Source organism: Rhinichthys klamathensis, unplaced genomic scaffold (assembly GCF_029890125.1).
Source record: "Rhinichthys klamathensis goyatoka isolate OS25496 unplaced genomic scaffold, OSU_Roscu_1.1 h1tg000183l_1, whole genome shotgun sequence".
Classification (NCBI taxonomy): Eukaryota; Metazoa; Chordata; class Actinopteri; order Cypriniformes; family Leuciscidae; genus Rhinichthys; species Rhinichthys klamathensis.
In genome coordinates, this window is record NW_026606711.1 from 282,692 (window position 1) to 301,175 (window position 18,484).

General features: G+C 36.6%; 1 protein-coding gene across 3 annotated transcripts; it reads left to right on the forward strand.

Annotated features, from left to right (window-relative positions):
- Positions 1-1,260: 1,260 nt before the first annotated feature.
- On the forward strand, positions 1,261-18,257 carry scarb1 (scavenger receptor class B, member 1). Of its 3 annotated transcripts, XM_056261455.1 has the most exons (14): positions 1,261-1,681; positions 2,756-2,916; positions 4,989-5,130; positions 6,051-6,254; positions 6,346-6,441; positions 7,525-7,640; positions 7,729-7,895; positions 8,640-8,758; positions 14,514-14,587; positions 14,744-14,795; positions 15,981-16,133; positions 16,429-16,467; positions 16,969-17,041; positions 18,078-18,257. In XM_056261455.1, the coding sequence occupies exons 1-14, from the start codon at positions 1,562-1,564 to the stop codon at positions 18,086-18,088; spliced, it is 1,527 nt and encodes a 508-aa protein (XP_056117430.1). In that variant the 5' UTR covers positions 1,261-1,561; the 3' UTR covers positions 18,089-18,257. The 3 variants fall into 3 exon arrangements, with proteins under 3 accessions (XP_056117430.1, XP_056117432.1, XP_056117431.1); XM_056261457.1 differs by lacking the exon at positions 16,429-16,467; XM_056261456.1 differs by lacking the exons at positions 16,429-16,467; positions 16,969-17,041.
- Positions 18,258-18,484: the final 227 nt, after the last annotated feature.

Below are 18,484 nucleotides of genomic sequence, written 5' to 3' on the forward strand. Positions count from 1 at the left end.
CTCTTTTGATGATGTTTCGCCTTCACCCTGATTGGCATTTCACAGTATTATAGTATAAAATGTCAAATGAGGTGAAAGTTTCAGTTTGGACTCGTTGATGTTAGACTTGCACTGGCACACCAAGAGAATCCTGATAAGCAACTGAAACATGAAACTCCTTTGTGGAGTGTGAATGCTTTTATTTGGCAACCTTCAGATCGGACGCCCTAATGATATACCGGTATGTCAAGTAAACTACTGAAAGGCGTTCACAGTTTTATTTAAAATTTAAATAAAAAATAAATAAAAAAAATATCCTATTTAATTATATAGGTCCCTGAATACCACTCTGTCACAAAAAAGAGAGAGATTCAAACATGCAAAATGTCTTAGGATGGATCAATTTTGTGCTTCAATGCATTTAAACTTATATGTTTTCCTCCCCAAAATCTGTGAAAAGTATCAAACCATGACAGATACTCCGTCATAACTTTTCATGTCACGGAGATAAATATAGTTGCGTCACCACGGCTAAGACACAGATCAGAGATTCAAGTAATTGTGTTACATACATATGAGTTATCAGTGGCAAATACTTATCCAATAAAGATACAATATTCTTATCATGTTCTTCCAGCAGCTCTGTTTGAACATTTATTGTGCCACTTTCAGGCACTACATCATTTGCTCTGTCAGACATAATACACCATGTTCTCAATGGCATAAAACAGGTTTTACAGTCAAAATACATAAATTATTATTAAAATATCAGTAAAATCAAATCTGCATATAGCCCTGGCAAAATTATTAATATAATAGGATGATGTTTTAAATGCATAGCGAACTGCAGAATATATTACTTGTTCATTTTCTCAACAGGACATATTTTTATTTTCACCCTGAAATGTCACACCTGATTCAATTAGTCAGCTACATAAGCCTTTGAGCCTTTAATTAATTGAATCAGGTGTGCCGTTTCAGGGTTAAAACAAAAATATGGCCTGTCAGGCGGTCCCTGCAGGAGAGGCTGAGAACCAACAAAAAAAAAAAAATATGGGAGGCCTTTCTATCTTGCAATCCAAAAATTTAGCACAAAAAAAATAATGCACAAACACTGGGGGCCAGTATTCAATATTTTCTCCTTGTAAACAGCTGTTAAAAGATGCCAAACAAAGTGAATTAGTGCATTAGATCTTCCAGGCAGGCAGTCTCTTATTATCACCCATAGTGGGACACATACACAGGCTACTGTATAACTACATTACCCAGAATCCTCTGGTTTATAGGTGGCGCTTGGAGCATCGTAAACATGGTAATCACACAGCAAGAGCGCTATAAAACCTGCTCGAGCAGCGAGCCGGACTTTAACATCACTCACAGCTGTAATGTACGTGGCCATAAAGCCAGAAGAGCATTAATAACTCAATGACCAGAGTTTTATGGCTTTATCTCGTATGTAAGTGGTAGTTTGTTCAGCTGTTGAGGACTCACTCGTGCTTTGAGCTCCGTGCCCTTTCTGGAAGAATTTACTTTATTCTCAATCCTTTGCGTTCATTTGTAACGTGAACTGTGTGAAGTAAGGATGGCGGTGTCTAAATCTACATTAGCGATCGTTTTTTTAGTTCTGGGAGGTTTGGCAGTTTTGTTCGGGACTGTCCTGGTGTTTGTTGGACCGATTATAATAGACGATCAAATAGTGAAGGTAAGTTAAACACCTCACAGGTGCACGAGACGCTCTAATCAAACATCTGCATTTTTAAATGACATTAAGTTGCAAAACCCCCTGTTTTAGTGTCGAAAATCCTTGAATTGAGCTTTATGACGTTCTATAGTTGTGCGTTTAAAATAAAATGCATACATGGGAACGATTATTAAGTATTTAATAATATAGGCTAACATAGCCCGATTACATGAATAATGTGCTACAAACATGCGTAGTACTTGAAATCTAAACTAAGATTAGATCGTTGTGGTAGTCTTAGTTTGTTAAACTTGTGTAATCAATCACATTGCCAGATTCATAATTACTGACGCCTTTGTTTCCTTCAGAAGATGTTTTGTTTTTAAAAATGCTATTTGCAGGGGTCTGTTCTTGTATATTACCGTGGTGTTATTTAAAAAAATATATCAGAAATGTTTCTTAAACGGCAAATCATATATTTGACTGAAGACTGGCGTAATGATGCTGCAAATTCAGCTCTCTTCACACGATTAAATTACAGTTTACAAAAGAAACATTAAAACAGAAATTCAAATTGTAATATTTCACTTTTTTTTTTTTTTTTTTTTTTTTTTTTAAACGCCAAGCCATCTGTTTTGTGTCAGCTAAGATTATTGAAAAAAGGGGCATGAAATTATAAGACTAGGTCTTCCTCATGCTCCTATTCAGCATTGAATGTTATTTTGTTGATGTGATTAATATTGTGTCTGTAATAACATCATGACTGAATAAAGAACTTAACTGAACTGATCAAATTAATGCAGCCTTGGTGAGAGACTTGCACATAAGCGCCTTTTTTTTTAGATGGAATTTTTTTTTTTTTTTTGAGGACTAAGTTAAAGATTAAAATTACTGTTCCTCATCTCCTTTCCCTTTTCAATCACCTTTTTTTTTTTCTTTTTTTTTTTGGTGTGACAAATTGTCTGTGTTGTCCCTCAACAGGCCATTAATCTGTATTTAATAATTAATTATAAAATGTTTTAAGTTAAACCCTTTTAAATGCAGCATATCCCACTCTGCTCACTAACCATATTTGCATACTTCAAATCCTCACAGAATGTAGAGATAAACCCGAAGAACGATCTCTCCTACACTATGTGGAAGGACATCCCGGTTCCCTTCTTTATGTCTGTATATTTCTTCCATATCGTCAATCCTGATGAAATCCTAAAAGGAGAAAAGCCCATGGTGATACAGAGGGGGCCGTATGTTTACCGGTAAGAAGTGTTACCTTTTTCGGTAAATCTATTTTGAAACCATATGGATTGTACAAATCACTAGATCTGGCTGGACATATGGCTTTGTTGATGTTCCGACCTATGCCCTATGGCGCTGAAGTTCATGGTAGGTTTGTGCCCAGCGGTTTGCCTGTGCATTCTGTCAGTTGTCCAGGCGGGACTACCATAATGTCTGTTATTCGTCCCCTCAGGATGTAAAGTGTCTTGTCCGTCCCAGAGTGATTTGTAGAGATATAACTTTGTGCAATATACCTGTAGTTGACTGGGTTTGTTGGCACTGGTCAGTATAACTCTAAAAGAAATTCCTCTTGAGGGCATAACCTGCCCCGACATTTAACAAAACATCCCCTTTCTTGATGGACTTGTGATCTTTAGCACAGACAAGAGGTTTGTTTGCAGTAGACGGCTAGACGCACTGTACAGTTGGTAGGTCTGTCTGGTGGCCTTAACCTTACTTGAAGGGCTGAATTCTTTTTTTTTTTTTTCTTTTTTTTTTTTTGCCTTGACAAAGACTTGACAAAGTAGATTAGGAAAAAAACAAATTATTTCACTTGAACAGTGATATACACTACCATTCAAATGTTTGGGGTCAGTAAGCTTTTTTTTGGGGGGTTTTTTTTGGAAGGAGATCAAAAGTCTCATTTTATTAGTGTATGCATCCTTGGTGAGCATAAAATACTGATTTCAAAAACATAAAAAAACTTTTTTTTTTTTGTGCAATCAACAAATTGTTATCCCTTTTCTATCCTTTTTTTCTTTATTCCCTAATCTGCATCTGTCTATTATTATGATTATTATTATTATTATTATTATTATTGGAGTGGAACTGATCCTACGCTCGAGCCATGCATACTAGAGCATTTCACTGAGTAAAAACAGACACTGCTGGAACTGAACGAGAACAAAGGTCCACACTTCTGCTCAATACACAGTCTGATTTTCTAACTTATGAAAATGATGCTAATCCTAACATTTTATTCGCAGCCTCTATCTGGAATTAAAATAAGATTCCACATAAGAACATTTTTATTTATTTAGGGTAATCATAATTTTATACACTGTCCAGTCATAATAAAAAAGCTGTTTGGATTGCAATAGGCAAATGCTTAAGAGTCAGTGATTGTATCATTATTGCAGTGATTATGTTTCTAGTATGTTGCAGTATGTGTAGCAACAGTTCTTCTAAAATGTTGTGATGTTATTTCCATCAAGAGGTGCTTCAATTTTTGCTCAAGATCTTGTATTGTCAATGCAAGAGTCCAGCACTGTGTAAAGTCTCCTCCAGCACATCCCAAACACTCTCAATGAATTTAAGCTCTGGACTCAGAGGAGACGATTCATGTGTGGAAATGATTCTTCATGATCCTCACAACCATTCTTTCACAGTTTGAGCCTGATGAATATTGACATTGTCATCCTGGAATATGGCCATGATGTGTCTCATACATGGTGGTTTAAGAAATGAAAAGCTACACACTCCATCAATTAGGGTTAGAAGAACTGTTGCCAAACATATAACATGCTAGAAACATCATAATCACTGAAATAATGATCCAATCATTGACTCTTAAGCATTTGCTTATATGCTTTTTTTTTTTTGGCCGAGCAGTGTATGTTACATTTTATAAACATCAGAAATGCCTTTTAACTGCTGTATTTATAGTTCTATTTCATGTATGTAGTGTACTTCTGTTGGCATGCTGTTTGGAGAGAGTACATTTATTGCTAGAAAGTTGTTTTTGGCCAGATCATTTTGTTGTTTTATGATTGGTGGTTAAATGTGCATTTGTGTCCTCCCTCAGTCGTGTGGCTTCTTTTTTTAGATGAGACACATGACATGTTTGTGTGAGCTTAACTTAAACAAAGCATGTGTTTGGATTTCACAATCTGAGAGGGAAGTCTTTGCGTGTCCAATGTGCCATTTATGCTGACCGAGAACCTCAAAGTTGTTCCTCTAAAAGCTGAATTTTGCAGTGTTAGGATAATATTATTGCTTATCAGCTGGCTAAGTCATGTTTTTTTCCTGATGTTGTGACTCGTATCTCTTTCAGTGAAAAGCGCTGGAAGGACAACATTACATTCCATGACAACAACACGGTTTCGTATATGGAATATCGGCAGTATTTCTTTGAGGAGAGCATGTCTGTGGGAGATGAATCCGATGTGGTCACCATCCCTAACATGCTAGTGCTGGTGAGAATTTGATTAAATATTTAGCCCACCATGTCGGGTTGGGAATCAAAAATCAATTCCAATTCTGGAATCGAATAGTTATCGAATCGTAACGATTCCTTTGCCGCCTCTCATACTGAACAGCGCGATACTGAACAGAGTTCTCTTCCACATCTTTAAGCCCTTGAACAGACAAATACACACAAATGTCAAAATGTCCTTGTCAACTGTTTACGGTCGCTTTAGACGTAAGCAATTAAGAAAACTCATGTTTAACAGTATATTGGATCTGTAATATTCTTATATTGGCTAATATTCCTGCTGCCGTTTGTCGTGGAAATTCTATTCTAAAATAACAATTAAAGAACAAATGAAGATCTCGAAAGTCTTAAGTATTTATTTCTTGCAAAAAAGGCAGTTCAAACACAGAGTCTGATATGAGAAGGGAAAAGGTCTTCTCATTTTACACAGTTTACATACAAAAGATCATCCTCCAAAACGTACCCCTCCCTTATCTTCGTAGTACAAGAGCTTGTGTTTTTCCAAACCTAAGGCCCTTGTATGTGCATAGTTCTTAGTTCCCCATATTCTAACACTTCTTATCTATGTATACCCACACATAAACACACATATGTAATTTCAAAAACAACTAAATGTATGCTTTGCTCTTGGTGCAAGCTTATCTATTTTTGAAAAGAACAGAACAATCTGTCCTTCTGCACACGTCCCATTGACCCATTTGTATAGGAGATAATGCATCTTGCAGTTTCTTTAACACATCTATATTTGTTTGTGTTCTTTAAATGTATATCTCTTGAAACATATCTATATTTTAGAGTAAGATAAGCAAAATCGGAATCGTTAAAATTCAAGCGATACCCGACCACCATGTAAAGCAATTGAGAAGAACTTTAACCACAGTCTTTGATTCACACTTTCAGGGCGCATCGGTAATGATGGAGAATATGCCGTTTCCTATACGTATTTTGCTCAGCACTACGTTCAAGACCTTCAACGAGGGACCTTTCTTGACAAAACCAGTAGGAGAACTCATGTGGGGCTACGACAGCAAGTTGGTGGACTTCCTGAACAATTATCTTCCCGGCATGCTTCCATCCAGCGGCAAGTTTGGCTTATTTGCTGAGGTGAGTTTCCTGTGCACTTAGTTTTCCTGTCACAGTAGCTGGTGTTTTTAGCCTCCGCTGATTTTCTTGCTTTGTTTCTCTCCCTATGTAGTTTAACAACTCAAACTCTGGACAGTTCACCGTCTTCACTGGCCGAGATGACATCCGGAAGGTTCATAAGGTGGACTCTTGGAATGGCCTGAAAAGCGTAAGCCATAAAGGCCCTTTGGGACCATTATAAAACATAAAGGACACTAGCTCTGTTTCAAATCTAGTGAGCTGCCTACCTAGATGACATACTCGGGTCTGAAATGTACACTGCGCATGTACATAAATGCGCAAACTTTTTTAAGGTTTATTCTACATGTTGCATTCTTAAAATGTGCAATTTCAGGGGTGCAGTTAAAATGGTAATATTGTGAAACATTATTACTATTTAAAACAACCGTTTCATTTTTAAATGTAATTCAATCATGTGATGAAAGCTGAGTTTTCAGCATCATTACTCCAGTCTTCAGTGTCACATGATCCTTCAGAAATCATTCTAATATCCCGATTTGGCGCTCAAGAAACATTTCTGATTATTATCAATGCTGAAAACGGTTGTGCTGATTAATATTCTTGCATAAACTTGTCTTTTTTTTCAGGATTCTTTATTTATTTTTTATATATATACCATTGTAAAAGTCTTTACTGTCACTTTATCAATTTAATGCATACTTGCTGGATAAAAGTGGTGATTTCTTTTCTCTTAAAATAAATACTCTTACTGACACCAAACAATAAATAAGTGTTAAACTACAAACATGGCGGATGTGCAACAGTCAAGTAGAGCGTTTTAAATAAAGGGCTTTGAGTTATTAATAATCAGTATCTAACCAGATATTCAATGTTATCCACATTTCATCTGCAACAGCATTGTGAACTTTTATAAATATGCGATTGGTTATCTTTTAAATGCATCCTTACGAGTCTCCGCATGAAAGACACATGGCTAACAGATATACGACAGATACTACATTTCTCTCCGATACGGTAGGAAATAAAAACATTGAACTGACAAGATGATTGACAGGGCAGTTTAAACCGTGACAGGATGTTCCGTTAAAGACGAAGTAGATGGCTTGCATACTCTTCTGCTACACACTCAAAAATATGTACTTTGTCTTCACAAAACGATACATGCGTTTAGGGCGTAGTATAAGTAGGGGAACTGGGACGCAGCATAGGGTTTGTTGCATAAAGGAAGTGAGATGCTGTATGCAAATGTGGTGCTTTGTCATTGGTGCAGGTGGATTACTGGAGGTCTGAGCAGTGTAACATGATCAATGGTACAGCGGGACAAATGTGGCCTCCGTTCATGAACACTGAGTCGACCCTGCCCTTCTACAGCCCTGATGCGTGCAGGTGAACCGCAGACTCTGCCTTCATAAGATGATGCGTGTTTAATGACTGTTTTCTAAGGGCACGTTCTGTGGCTATTCTCCAATCGCAGGTCCATGGAGCTGGTGTACCAGAGGCCAGGTGTGTCGCGTGGGATTCCCGTGTATCGCTTCGTCGCGCCGAAGACTCTTTTTGCTAATGGTGCGGATTATCCTCCCAATGAGGGCTTCTGTCCGTGTCGTCAGTCCGGGCTCCTGAACGTCAGCACCTGCAGACACAGTGAGTCTCTGATCCTCGCACTGCTGCCACTGCACTCACATCTACTGTCAAACATGCTGGCGGATCCATGTCTTATCTTGAGTCAGTAAATGTTCATACTGAGTGAAATCATAATGTGGCCTTTTTTCTTTTTTCTTTTTTTTTTACATTATCTGTTTTTTTCTACCCCTTTTCTTCTTGCCTTTTTTCTATCTTTTTTTTCTGTTTCTGGACTTTTTTTCCCTTTTATATCTTTCCCTTTTTTTTCCTCTTACCCTCTTTTCTTTCGCTTGTTATTTGCATTTCTGTTAATTTTCTTGGTTTAAATTCTTTCAAAAATTTTCCCCATTATATCTATCTTTTCTTACCTTTTTTTTCTTTATTTACCTTATCTATTTTTCTGTTTTCATACCCTTCCCTTTTATTTGTTTTACCCTTTTCTATTATCTTTTCTTTTCTCATCTCTTTTTTTCTTACCTGTCTTTTTTCCCTTCATTTTTGGATTTCTGTTTTCTTTTCTTAATTTTTTTAAACCTTTTTTTCCCCCCCCTTTTTTTCCCTTTTTTTGTTTTTTTCCTACCTTTTCCTTCATTTTAAAAAAAAAACCTTTTATCTATCCTATTTTTTTCGTCTCGTTCTTTTTCATTCTTTTCGTCTCGTTCTTCTTTTTCCTTTTTATACCCTTATTTCTTTCTACTTTTTACCCTATCCATTTCTTTTTTTCCTGTAATACGTTTCACCTTTTCTTTTTTTCTCATATCTCAGATTCCCCTGTGTTCATTTCTCATCCGCACTTTTTTGAGGCTGATCCCGTCCTTTTGAAAACCGTCAACGGATTGAGCCCAAATGAAGATGAACATGGACTTTTTATCGATATCCACCCGGTAAGAAATCCCGGCACACAAACGCATAACGTAGCATTACTATTGGGAACTACTTAATATAATTACTACTATTTCTAGGAATACAATTTAAAATATTTGCAAAATATGTATAGTTATAAATCATTATACAATCTGTAAAATAACTTTCATAACAAATGATTCGTCAGTTCGAGAAGGCAAACAAAATTAACAACCAGTGGAATGTTCCTTCCTTGTCAGGTGACTGAGCAAGTGTGATTCTTTATCTCTCAAGGTTATTGATTATGGGTTGTTGTTGTTATGACTCAAACTTAACATCTTTATCTCTCAAATTGGCCATAAATGTGAAATTGTTCCTTATCTAAATTTGTTGCATAAACTCCTGATTTAATGTGCCTATCGGGGTCAATACATCCTATAACTGTGGCATAACCACTTTTTCAACCCATTTTCAAGAGCATAGGTCAGGACTGAGGGGGCTCTCGGCTCGGGTTTACGTTTGGGGCCTTACTACAAACCAAATGACCTAACTAGAACACCGTTATGGAGTACAACAAAATACACATACATGTTAATATTCTTTGAGGTTCTTAGAACAATTAACATGCCTAGTCTACAGGACGTGCTCTCTGTGTAAAACTCAATTAAATCAGTATCAACAAAATTGGATGCAGCTCAGATGTGACAAATTAATTTACACTGCAATTATAATTACATAAATTGTTAAGAGATTGCCGTTTACAATATAAAAATGTTAATGTATAAATAGTAAATGTTTGAAAAAATGAAATGAAAAATATTTTAAACTAAAACCGCCAATAGGTGGCAGCAAGCCAGTGTCTTGATGAATGAGTTGAATCCTTCACTCAACCGATTTGGCAAAATGCTAATTCATTTAACATGGCAAACGACTCCTTTAATGAATGGGTAGCCTAATTGAATCATTTACTCATCTGATTCGTTCAAACGCGCTGATTCTTTGAGGAACAAAACTGACCAGTTCTGCTGTTTGTTCTATTTTATTTATTTGTTACACTGTTACTCAGTAACTTGTCAATTAAACTGTTGTATAAAATCAATGTCAGATTTGCGATTGTGCAGATGTTCGGAAAAACGGCACTCTAGCTTGTGTGATAACTATCATATTCTCATGTTATAAAAAACAGGAACTATTTAAATGGCTATTTTGATCATTTTGATTGCACAAATGCATGCGGTCGGAGGCTATTAGCCCCGGCTGGCCCGGTAATGGCCCTCGCTCGCATTGGCTTGACAGTGGAAATGCGGCTAATAACTTCTGACTGGTATATATCAGAACAACTCAAATGAACGTAAACGGGTAAAGGTGGGTCATGATAGTTTCAGCTTTGTCCCTGGTTTGATAGAGAGTACCAGGGCCGGCGCTCCGCACACGCACATCACGCGCTGCGCGTAGGGCACCAAGTGCTTGGGGGGGCACCAAAAAATCTGGGTCGTGAAAAATCATCACAATAGGCTACTAGTATAAATAACAAATAAAATATGTCTAAAGCATGTTAATATACAAAAGCAATACAAAAGTAAAATAGGCCTAGACCAAATTAGTCGAGAAAAAGGTGAATCTCATTTTTCGTCTCCCTCTGGTGCCCCCCCTTCCCCACCTCCCAGTGGTCTGTTCGATTATGCCTCAATCAATGTCAAATTTGGCAGACACCGACCTCAGACATGGCCTCGGAAAGGCACCAAGAGTCGGGGGCGAAAAAAGGAAAAAGAATAGACAGCGGGATGATACTCGCGCGTCGCTTTGCAGGTAAGACAATGTTTTAAATAAAAATGTTAGTTTTGTAGCGCGGGCGCCCTTGCGTCGTGTATGCATGTCCAGGGGGCGTCGCTAGTAGTAGTGCAAATGATCCGGAGCTTTTTTAGCCCTGCATGTTGAATCTTTTATTTTAACGGGGGTCCGGGGCTTTCTCCCCCGGACATTTTTTAAACTTGGGCTGTTTAAGATGCAGTTAGTTTGTTTGAGAAGAAAAGGAAGACCGCTTAGATACGTTTTTTCGTTGTTGTTTTATGCGGATAATGCGTTCATTTTCAAGAGGCCAAGGCCCAAGGGCGACATCTGTTGGTGAAACTGCAATTAGAAAAAAAAAAAACCCACAATCTCAGTGTTTGTATATTTTCATATTCACAGAGTTGTCAAATTATTAGGGCTGGGAAAAGATTAATCGCATCCAAAATAAAAGTTTGTGTCTACATGATATATGTGTGTGTACTGTGTATAATTATTTTGTATATATAAATACACACACATATGCACGTATATATTTAAGAAATATTTGCATGTATATACTGTATATATTTATATATAATTTATATTATATATAAATTTAAATATTTTATATATAAATAACAAATATTTCTTAAATACATACATGCAAATGTGTATTTATATACACTACCGTTCAAAAGTTTGGGGTCAGTGAGAATTTTATTTTTATTTTTTGGAGGAAAGAAATCAATACTTTTATTTATCAAGGAATAGTTAATTTGATTGAAAGTGACAGCAAAAGACATTTATAATGTTACAAAAGTCTTTTGAACTTCCTATTCATCAAAGAATCCAAAAAAAAAAAAAAAAAAAAACTGTACAACTGACAGACCAACAACTGTTTCAAAATTTGATAATAATAATTAATGTTTCTTGAGCATCAAGTCCTCATATTATACTGATTTGTGAAGGATCATTTGACACTGAAGACACTGACACTGGTGATGCTGAAAATTCAGCTTTGATCACAGGAATAAATTACACTTTACTATATATTCACACAGAAAACAGCTGATTTACACTGGAATAATATTTAATACTATAACTGATTTTTGTTGTATTTTTAATCAAATAAGCGCAGCCATGGTTAGCAGAAGAGAATTCTTTTAAAAGTATTTAAAATCGTACCGACCCCAAACTTTTGAACGGTAGTGTATATACAAAATAATTATACACAGTACACACACATATATCATTCATGTAGACACAAACTTTTATTTTGGATGCGATTAATCACGATTAATCTTTTCCCAGCCCTACAAATTATGTACAGAATTATTATATTGTGCTTCATCAGACTAAGAAATTCTGAATGGTTGTTATTCCTTGGGTGGGTGAGGGGGTGAGTGGGGTGGGGGGGCACCACCAAGCATTTGTGCTTAGGGCACCCAAATGGCTAGCGCCGGCCCTGGAGAGTACGTTGCTCATTACTGCCATTAAACCATTACGACATCTGATAAGCTAATTGGAAATTATGGTTATCGTGACCTTTATGATGTTTGTATAGATCTCAGCAACTTAATGACCCATTATAAACAAGATTAAGATTTTAAAGGTATAATTTTTTTTACATGGTCAATGACTGACTAAAGGTTTTCTGATTACATGCATCTTTTAGGTTCAAATATTAATGTTAATTCACTCTAGTGCTGTGGTTTATTGTGGGTTAAGCCTAGCTGGAAATCTGGCATTTGTTGGTTAATTTAGTTTTGCTGGATGTTGGATGTGAAACCCCTGATGTCTGCCTCCGTGGGCCTTTTGTAACACAGGCAGTTTGATAAGACAAACTCTACTTTATGACTACTGATTAGTTGGAGATACAGCCAAGGCTTTGTGCTGCTAAATTTAATGGAATTGCACAATCATGACTTCTTGACTGTCTGTTCATCCGGTTGCAAAATTTGATGGTTATCTCGTCATTCTCCCTTCATCGGTTTTCAAGACATTTTTCTGAAACTGCCCCTGGGTTGAATGTCTGGGACAAATTCACAGCATGATGTGCGATTAGCTCCAGATCTATTGAATCCATTACTAAGCTGTCACGAAAACAGCTCTTTGGTTTCAGTGTTTTCTGTAGGAGCAAATGCATGTCTGCTCATAACTAGCCCGACATTGAATCTACACCCAAAAAATGAAGCCTTTATGCTTTCCGTAGAGTAGTTTAGTTCTGTTGAATTAGTTTTACTGTGTCTAAATAGATTCAGCAGGGTTATTTTTCTGGGGTTTTTTAAAATAAAAAGTAACGTTCTGCTCTCTCAATTTTTTCATGACCATATTACTATAACACCGCAGGACATGCCAACAAAAGTATTTCTTGGCAACTACCATTTCCAGCTTCTATCCAAATTACATATTCAAGGTATAAATCTTAGGATTTGTGTTCAAACCCATGACTTTGGAGTTCTTACAGGGTTTGTACAAGGTGCTTAAAGAGCTTGAATTACTTGAATTTGAGTTTTTGAAACTTAAGTCCTGGATAAACTCTTGAAAATGGTCATATTTTTTTAAAAGGGACTTGAAAAGTGCTTGAATTATTGATAGACAATATGTAATTACTGTTTAATTTTATTGATAAAACAAAGTTTCTCACAAAATCAACGCTGCAGCCCGTCTGATATAGATATAGAGCCATTGTGCATGGCTATTGTTCATATAAATAGCTTAATCATATTTTCATGGTAGAAGAAAAATTAGTTTGAATGTGGAAATTAATATCTTTGTCATAGGTTCCTTACAGCGGTTAAAGTTACCACAGTAACATTAGATTATTATTATTTATTTACCTTTTAGAATTTAGAAATAATAAAGATATTGTTTGATAAGTGAGATCTCTGAGAAACACCCCAAAAAATTAATTTTACCGTATCTGTACGAACCCTGTTCTTGGGGCCATGCGGTACTCTAAAGTGTTGCAAATGACTATTTATTTTGTAGTTCACTAAATCTTATTTTTTCATAGTGCAGAAAGTCATGTGCTTCCTTCAGAGGTTATAGAAGCCTTGTTTGTAATTGAACCTTCTGATTCCACCATCAATCACAGTGACTTTCACTTCAAAAGATTATATCTTAGAACAGATAACTGCTCGTAAATGACATAGCTGTTGAGAAACCAATCAAATGAGCAGTTGTAATAGTCGATCTTCAGGTTGTTTTATGACTTTATCTGATAGCGTCTAAGACGTTCTAAAGTTACAAAAGATTTCAGTTTTCAATTTTAAATGATATTCCTTAGTCACTTTTTAAAATTGATTAATAGAAAGTTCAATTTCCACAATATTATTAAGCAGAACAACTGTTTTTAACATGGATAATAATAAGAAATGTTTCATGGACATCAAATCAATATATTAGAATGATTTCTGAAGGATCATGTGACACTGAAGAGTGAAGACTGGTAATGATGCTGAAAATTCGGCTTTGATCACAGGAATAAATTACATTAAGTATATATTCAAATAGAAAACCGCTATTTTAAATTGTAGTAATATTTCACAATTACGGTTTTTAGTAATTTATCAAATGCAGCCTAGGGGATCATATGAAACTTCTTCTTTCAAAACATTATAACAATTTTATAGACCCCAAACTGTTGAACGGTAGTGCATGTTTTAAGTACACCAGGGAAAAATGCTTTAATGATGCTTTAATATTTCATCTTCATCCATGTTTGAGTAATTCTAAGGGTCATTTATGGATATTTTGGTTTATTTATTTGTTCATCAGGAATGCATCTTCTGGTTAACATTTTTTTTTTTTTAAAGGTACTTCACTTTGTACTAAATGGAATCAAATGTATAAAAGAAATGAACCGTTTTCTATATAGAATGTTAGCTAAACTTCTACTTCAACTAATAATTCAAGTTTAAAAACGGGCTGAAATTCTCTTCCAGACTGAAATTTCATGAATGAATCTCTTGGCATGGTGACATAACACATGCAACAGGATTTCATTGAAGGCTTTGTTTACAGGAGACTGGCGTGCCGGTGAACGTTTCCATACGGCTGCAGCTCAACCTGCTCATAAAGAGTGTTTCGGGCGTCTCGTAAGTACAGCACAAATACAGTAGGTCAACAGTCATGACGCTCTGTGTCTGGTCTGAGGTCCAGCTGTTGTGAAACCTGTTTGTTTTTGAAGGCTGCACTGTTCTTTACGGTCTCCCTTTGACTCTGTTCTGTGTGCTGTGGTTTGCTTGTTTCAGAGAAACGGGAAAGATAGCGGAGGTGGTGATGCCCATGATCTGGTTTGAAGAGGTAGTTGTGCATTCGGTTTCTTTTTGTAATTCCCTAAAATGTTTTGAAAGTCCCCACCAAGTGTTAAGATGTCTTAAATGTGTCAAAACAAAGGAGTCATTTAAAAAAAAATTGGTACATTTAGTTTCACATCTCAAATTTGCTTGAATTTGGGGTTTGAAAAGACACTTAATTTTCAGTAATATAATCAATTTGACTTCATTGAAGCTATTGGATACGAACAAAACTTGAATGAACTCGAACAAAACTATTGAGCTGGATAATGAGAATTTTCTTCTGTAGAGCTGCTTTATAGCTGAATATACTATTGCTTCATAACTAATGAACTTTTACACTGTTATTGTATGCTGAATAACGACCCGGGTTGAGGAACATTTCACACTTGTCATTTAGAAGCACCGCTTTTTTAAAGATATGTTAAAGTCCGACTGTAGTCAATCATTTTATCCCTAAAAAATCATCTTTGCTTACCAAAATCACATTTCAAAGTTTTTTTTTTTTGCCTTAAAATAGCTTTATTGTAACTCTACTACACCCTTGCCTCTTTTAGTATACGCGTTTCTATGAATATGCAAATGAGCCCCATCTTCACTCACACCAGCTCAGAGATTCACACGTTGACATGATTGGTTACAAGGTAGTTTGTGACGTCAGGAGCACCAGCGATTTCAAGCCGCGTTTTTGAGACTGTCTTTGGTTCACTGCAGTTTTAAAGAGAAAATACTCAGCAATGGTGTTGACTTATGAATTTGCACATGGTTTGTCTTAAACATAGACATATAAATAACCTTAACTTGATTTTCACCACAAGGGGACCTAAAAATTAACCACTTTAACGTTTTTTTTTTCATTTTTAATTATTATTTTTTTTCTTTGTATCGTTAGATATTCAAGCAAGTTGAAACTCAATACTTGCATTTAAAAGTGTAATCCAGCATAGGGATAGGCTAGACTGTAAGGGATCCACTCGTTCTATCTTTCATGGCCCATGAAATGGAGACATTGTAGGCCTCATTCAAAGGAGCCTTCAAATTAGGACAGCCTTCATTGCACGTAACACATTCGGCCTTTGAAGGATGCAGCCTCTGAATTGGGACACAGCTTGCATTGTCTATGTGCTGCTATGTGACTTGAATTCAGGTCGAAAGAGCAAATGAATGAAATTATCTCTGTCGTCTTTCTCAGAGCGGCTACATTGATGGTCCCGTTCTAAACACGTTCCGCACTAATCTGGTGGTGTTGCCCATGGTCATGGAGTACATGCAGTACATCTTCATCGCTCTCGGACTCGCAACCATTCTGGGAGCCGTGATTTTATACATCGTGACAAGCGACAAGGTATGTAGCCTACTGCACTTTTTTTGCATGCTTTTTATGCAGTTTTACTAATATTAATGTGATTCAAAGTGTGTATGTTTGTGTGAGTGCATGTGCGAGAGAGATTTGGAGAGGAAGTGGGTTTACATGATGTTGAGCAAATGTGGTTTGGCGTTTAAGCGTGTCTGAGCTCTGAGAAGGTAAAGTTTAGCATAAGAACCCGAAAGCACTTTAACGGTCCATTATCACCCCACTTTAACACTCTGCATGGGCCTAGATGGTTTAAAGTGCAACATATGCATGGTTTGTTTTACAGAAAGCCAGGAAAAAGACATCCGTTTCTCCCACACAAGGGGTCAGCACTAATTTATATATACATATTCAAAAACAAAAAGATTACAATGAAAATAACAATCAAAAATGTGTTTTTATGTAATTGTTCCAAATTTTAAACCATTGTTTACAATGTCATTTAAAATGAGCAAAGGCTGATCAACTTTAAATGTTATGTTGCTGATTTGAAAAAATGAAAAGCCACAGTGAGATGATCTCGGCAGATGTGAATCTTACTGCACATGTTTTATTGTAAAAACATGTGAAAATCAAGTTTCAAAGCATGTGATTTACCAACTGCACGATCATGTTCATCTTGCATGCTCCCGTCCCGTTTCAATCACTGACACACTTCATGCATGCCGTGCACGAGCACTACGGGCCGTTCAAATTCCCTTCAGTTTTTGTCCGCTGTGATGATCTCAACACTGTCACTGTGTCCCATAATCAACCTGAAGATCACTGGCTCCAAATCAGTGTCACTGCCCACCTGATGTTCAATGAGGTCTGGTTATTCTTTTAGGAAAGCGTAAAAGATACAAAACACGACCCGACCAATGAGACGCAGGCTGAAAAATTAAACGTGAATGACACAGGTGGGTTTTTGGCTCAGATATGCCTCTTCTCAATCTCTTCTTCTGCAGGTGGGATGTTTTTGAGGTCACATGAGCACACTGAAGTGAACGCACCTCCTTTCACTCACTTCACATGCACCTTTTACAGTCACTATTTCATTTAATCTGCTTCACTGATCAGTCCATCATAACTCATCAGCCTCTAATTTGCTGAGCAAAACCAAGTGTGCTGCACACGTCCTGAAAAGTGAAACCAAAACTTTGATCGCCCCCTGGTGGCTGGCTGCAGAATCCGTCATAATTCCCTTGGTCAGTGTATTCTGTAGCAGTGCGCTTTCAGAAACCCTCCACCTTCCCCAGCTCCACCTGTATAGATCTGCTATATGGTTAATTCATGTATGCTATATTGTACAGCAGTGTGTCTGTCTTGCTCACAGCAGTGTGTCGTGTTTGTATTGGCAGTAGCAAGTCCTGTATTTGCAATAACGGCAATAACAGCAGCAGTGTAGCAGATCTATTCCGCCAAGACCAACACATCAGCATGATCATATCCATTACAATCCCAAACACTCCGAGTTGTCATGACAGAAATCCTATTTAAACTTTAAACTTGGGGAAAAAATACATTAGAGGGAACAGTGTTTGTGACAAACTGAGTTTTTTTCTGATATGTAAGCATGGAGGATTTTGCCAAATGTTCCCAAGTTGTTGTTTTTTTGTTTTTTACACATACTTTAAATAAAAGCAAAACTCCAATAGAGTGGCTCCAGATGTTAACCAACACATGGTAAAGTCCTTGCCAGTTCCTGAATGGTTAGCCTTTAATTCTATTTTTTTTTAAAAGATGCAACTTTACTGTCCACATTTTATGCTTTATTGTATATTGGTTATTCTTTTTCTGCAAATCATTTTTTTACTATGTTTTTATTTTAACAAAAAATGATGCAACTTAAAGGTGAAGTTTTTATATCTTGTTGTAAGCGGTTTAGTGGCAACTTTAATTTTGGTGAGGAATTTGTGTGTTTTGATAACATGTCTTTTTTTCCTTCACCGCCAGATAAAAAGTAAGCTGTGTGGCCAGCCCTGCACAGATGTGGATCCATCCAGCTCAGCCAGTGAAAAGACCCCATTACTACAGGCCTCAACCAGCTAGAGCCCGCTCTGCACACTGCAGATCACACTCAGTATAAACTCTCAATCCCACAATCCACTGGGCAATAAATAAAAGTTTTTTTTATTAAGCGTTGTGGTTGAATGAACTGGATCAAGAACAGACCATCAAGAACAGGATTATGAACTCTTGAGTGGCTTGTTTTTTGCACAGCACTTGGGTCTAAAGTTCTCTGTGGGGTCAATATTACATTATTTTCTTTTTTTTGTATGAAAAGGTGACTAGCAACTGTGCTGTGGTACACTTTCAAATTAAATAATTGACAATATACTACTAGACAATGAATTTGCAAA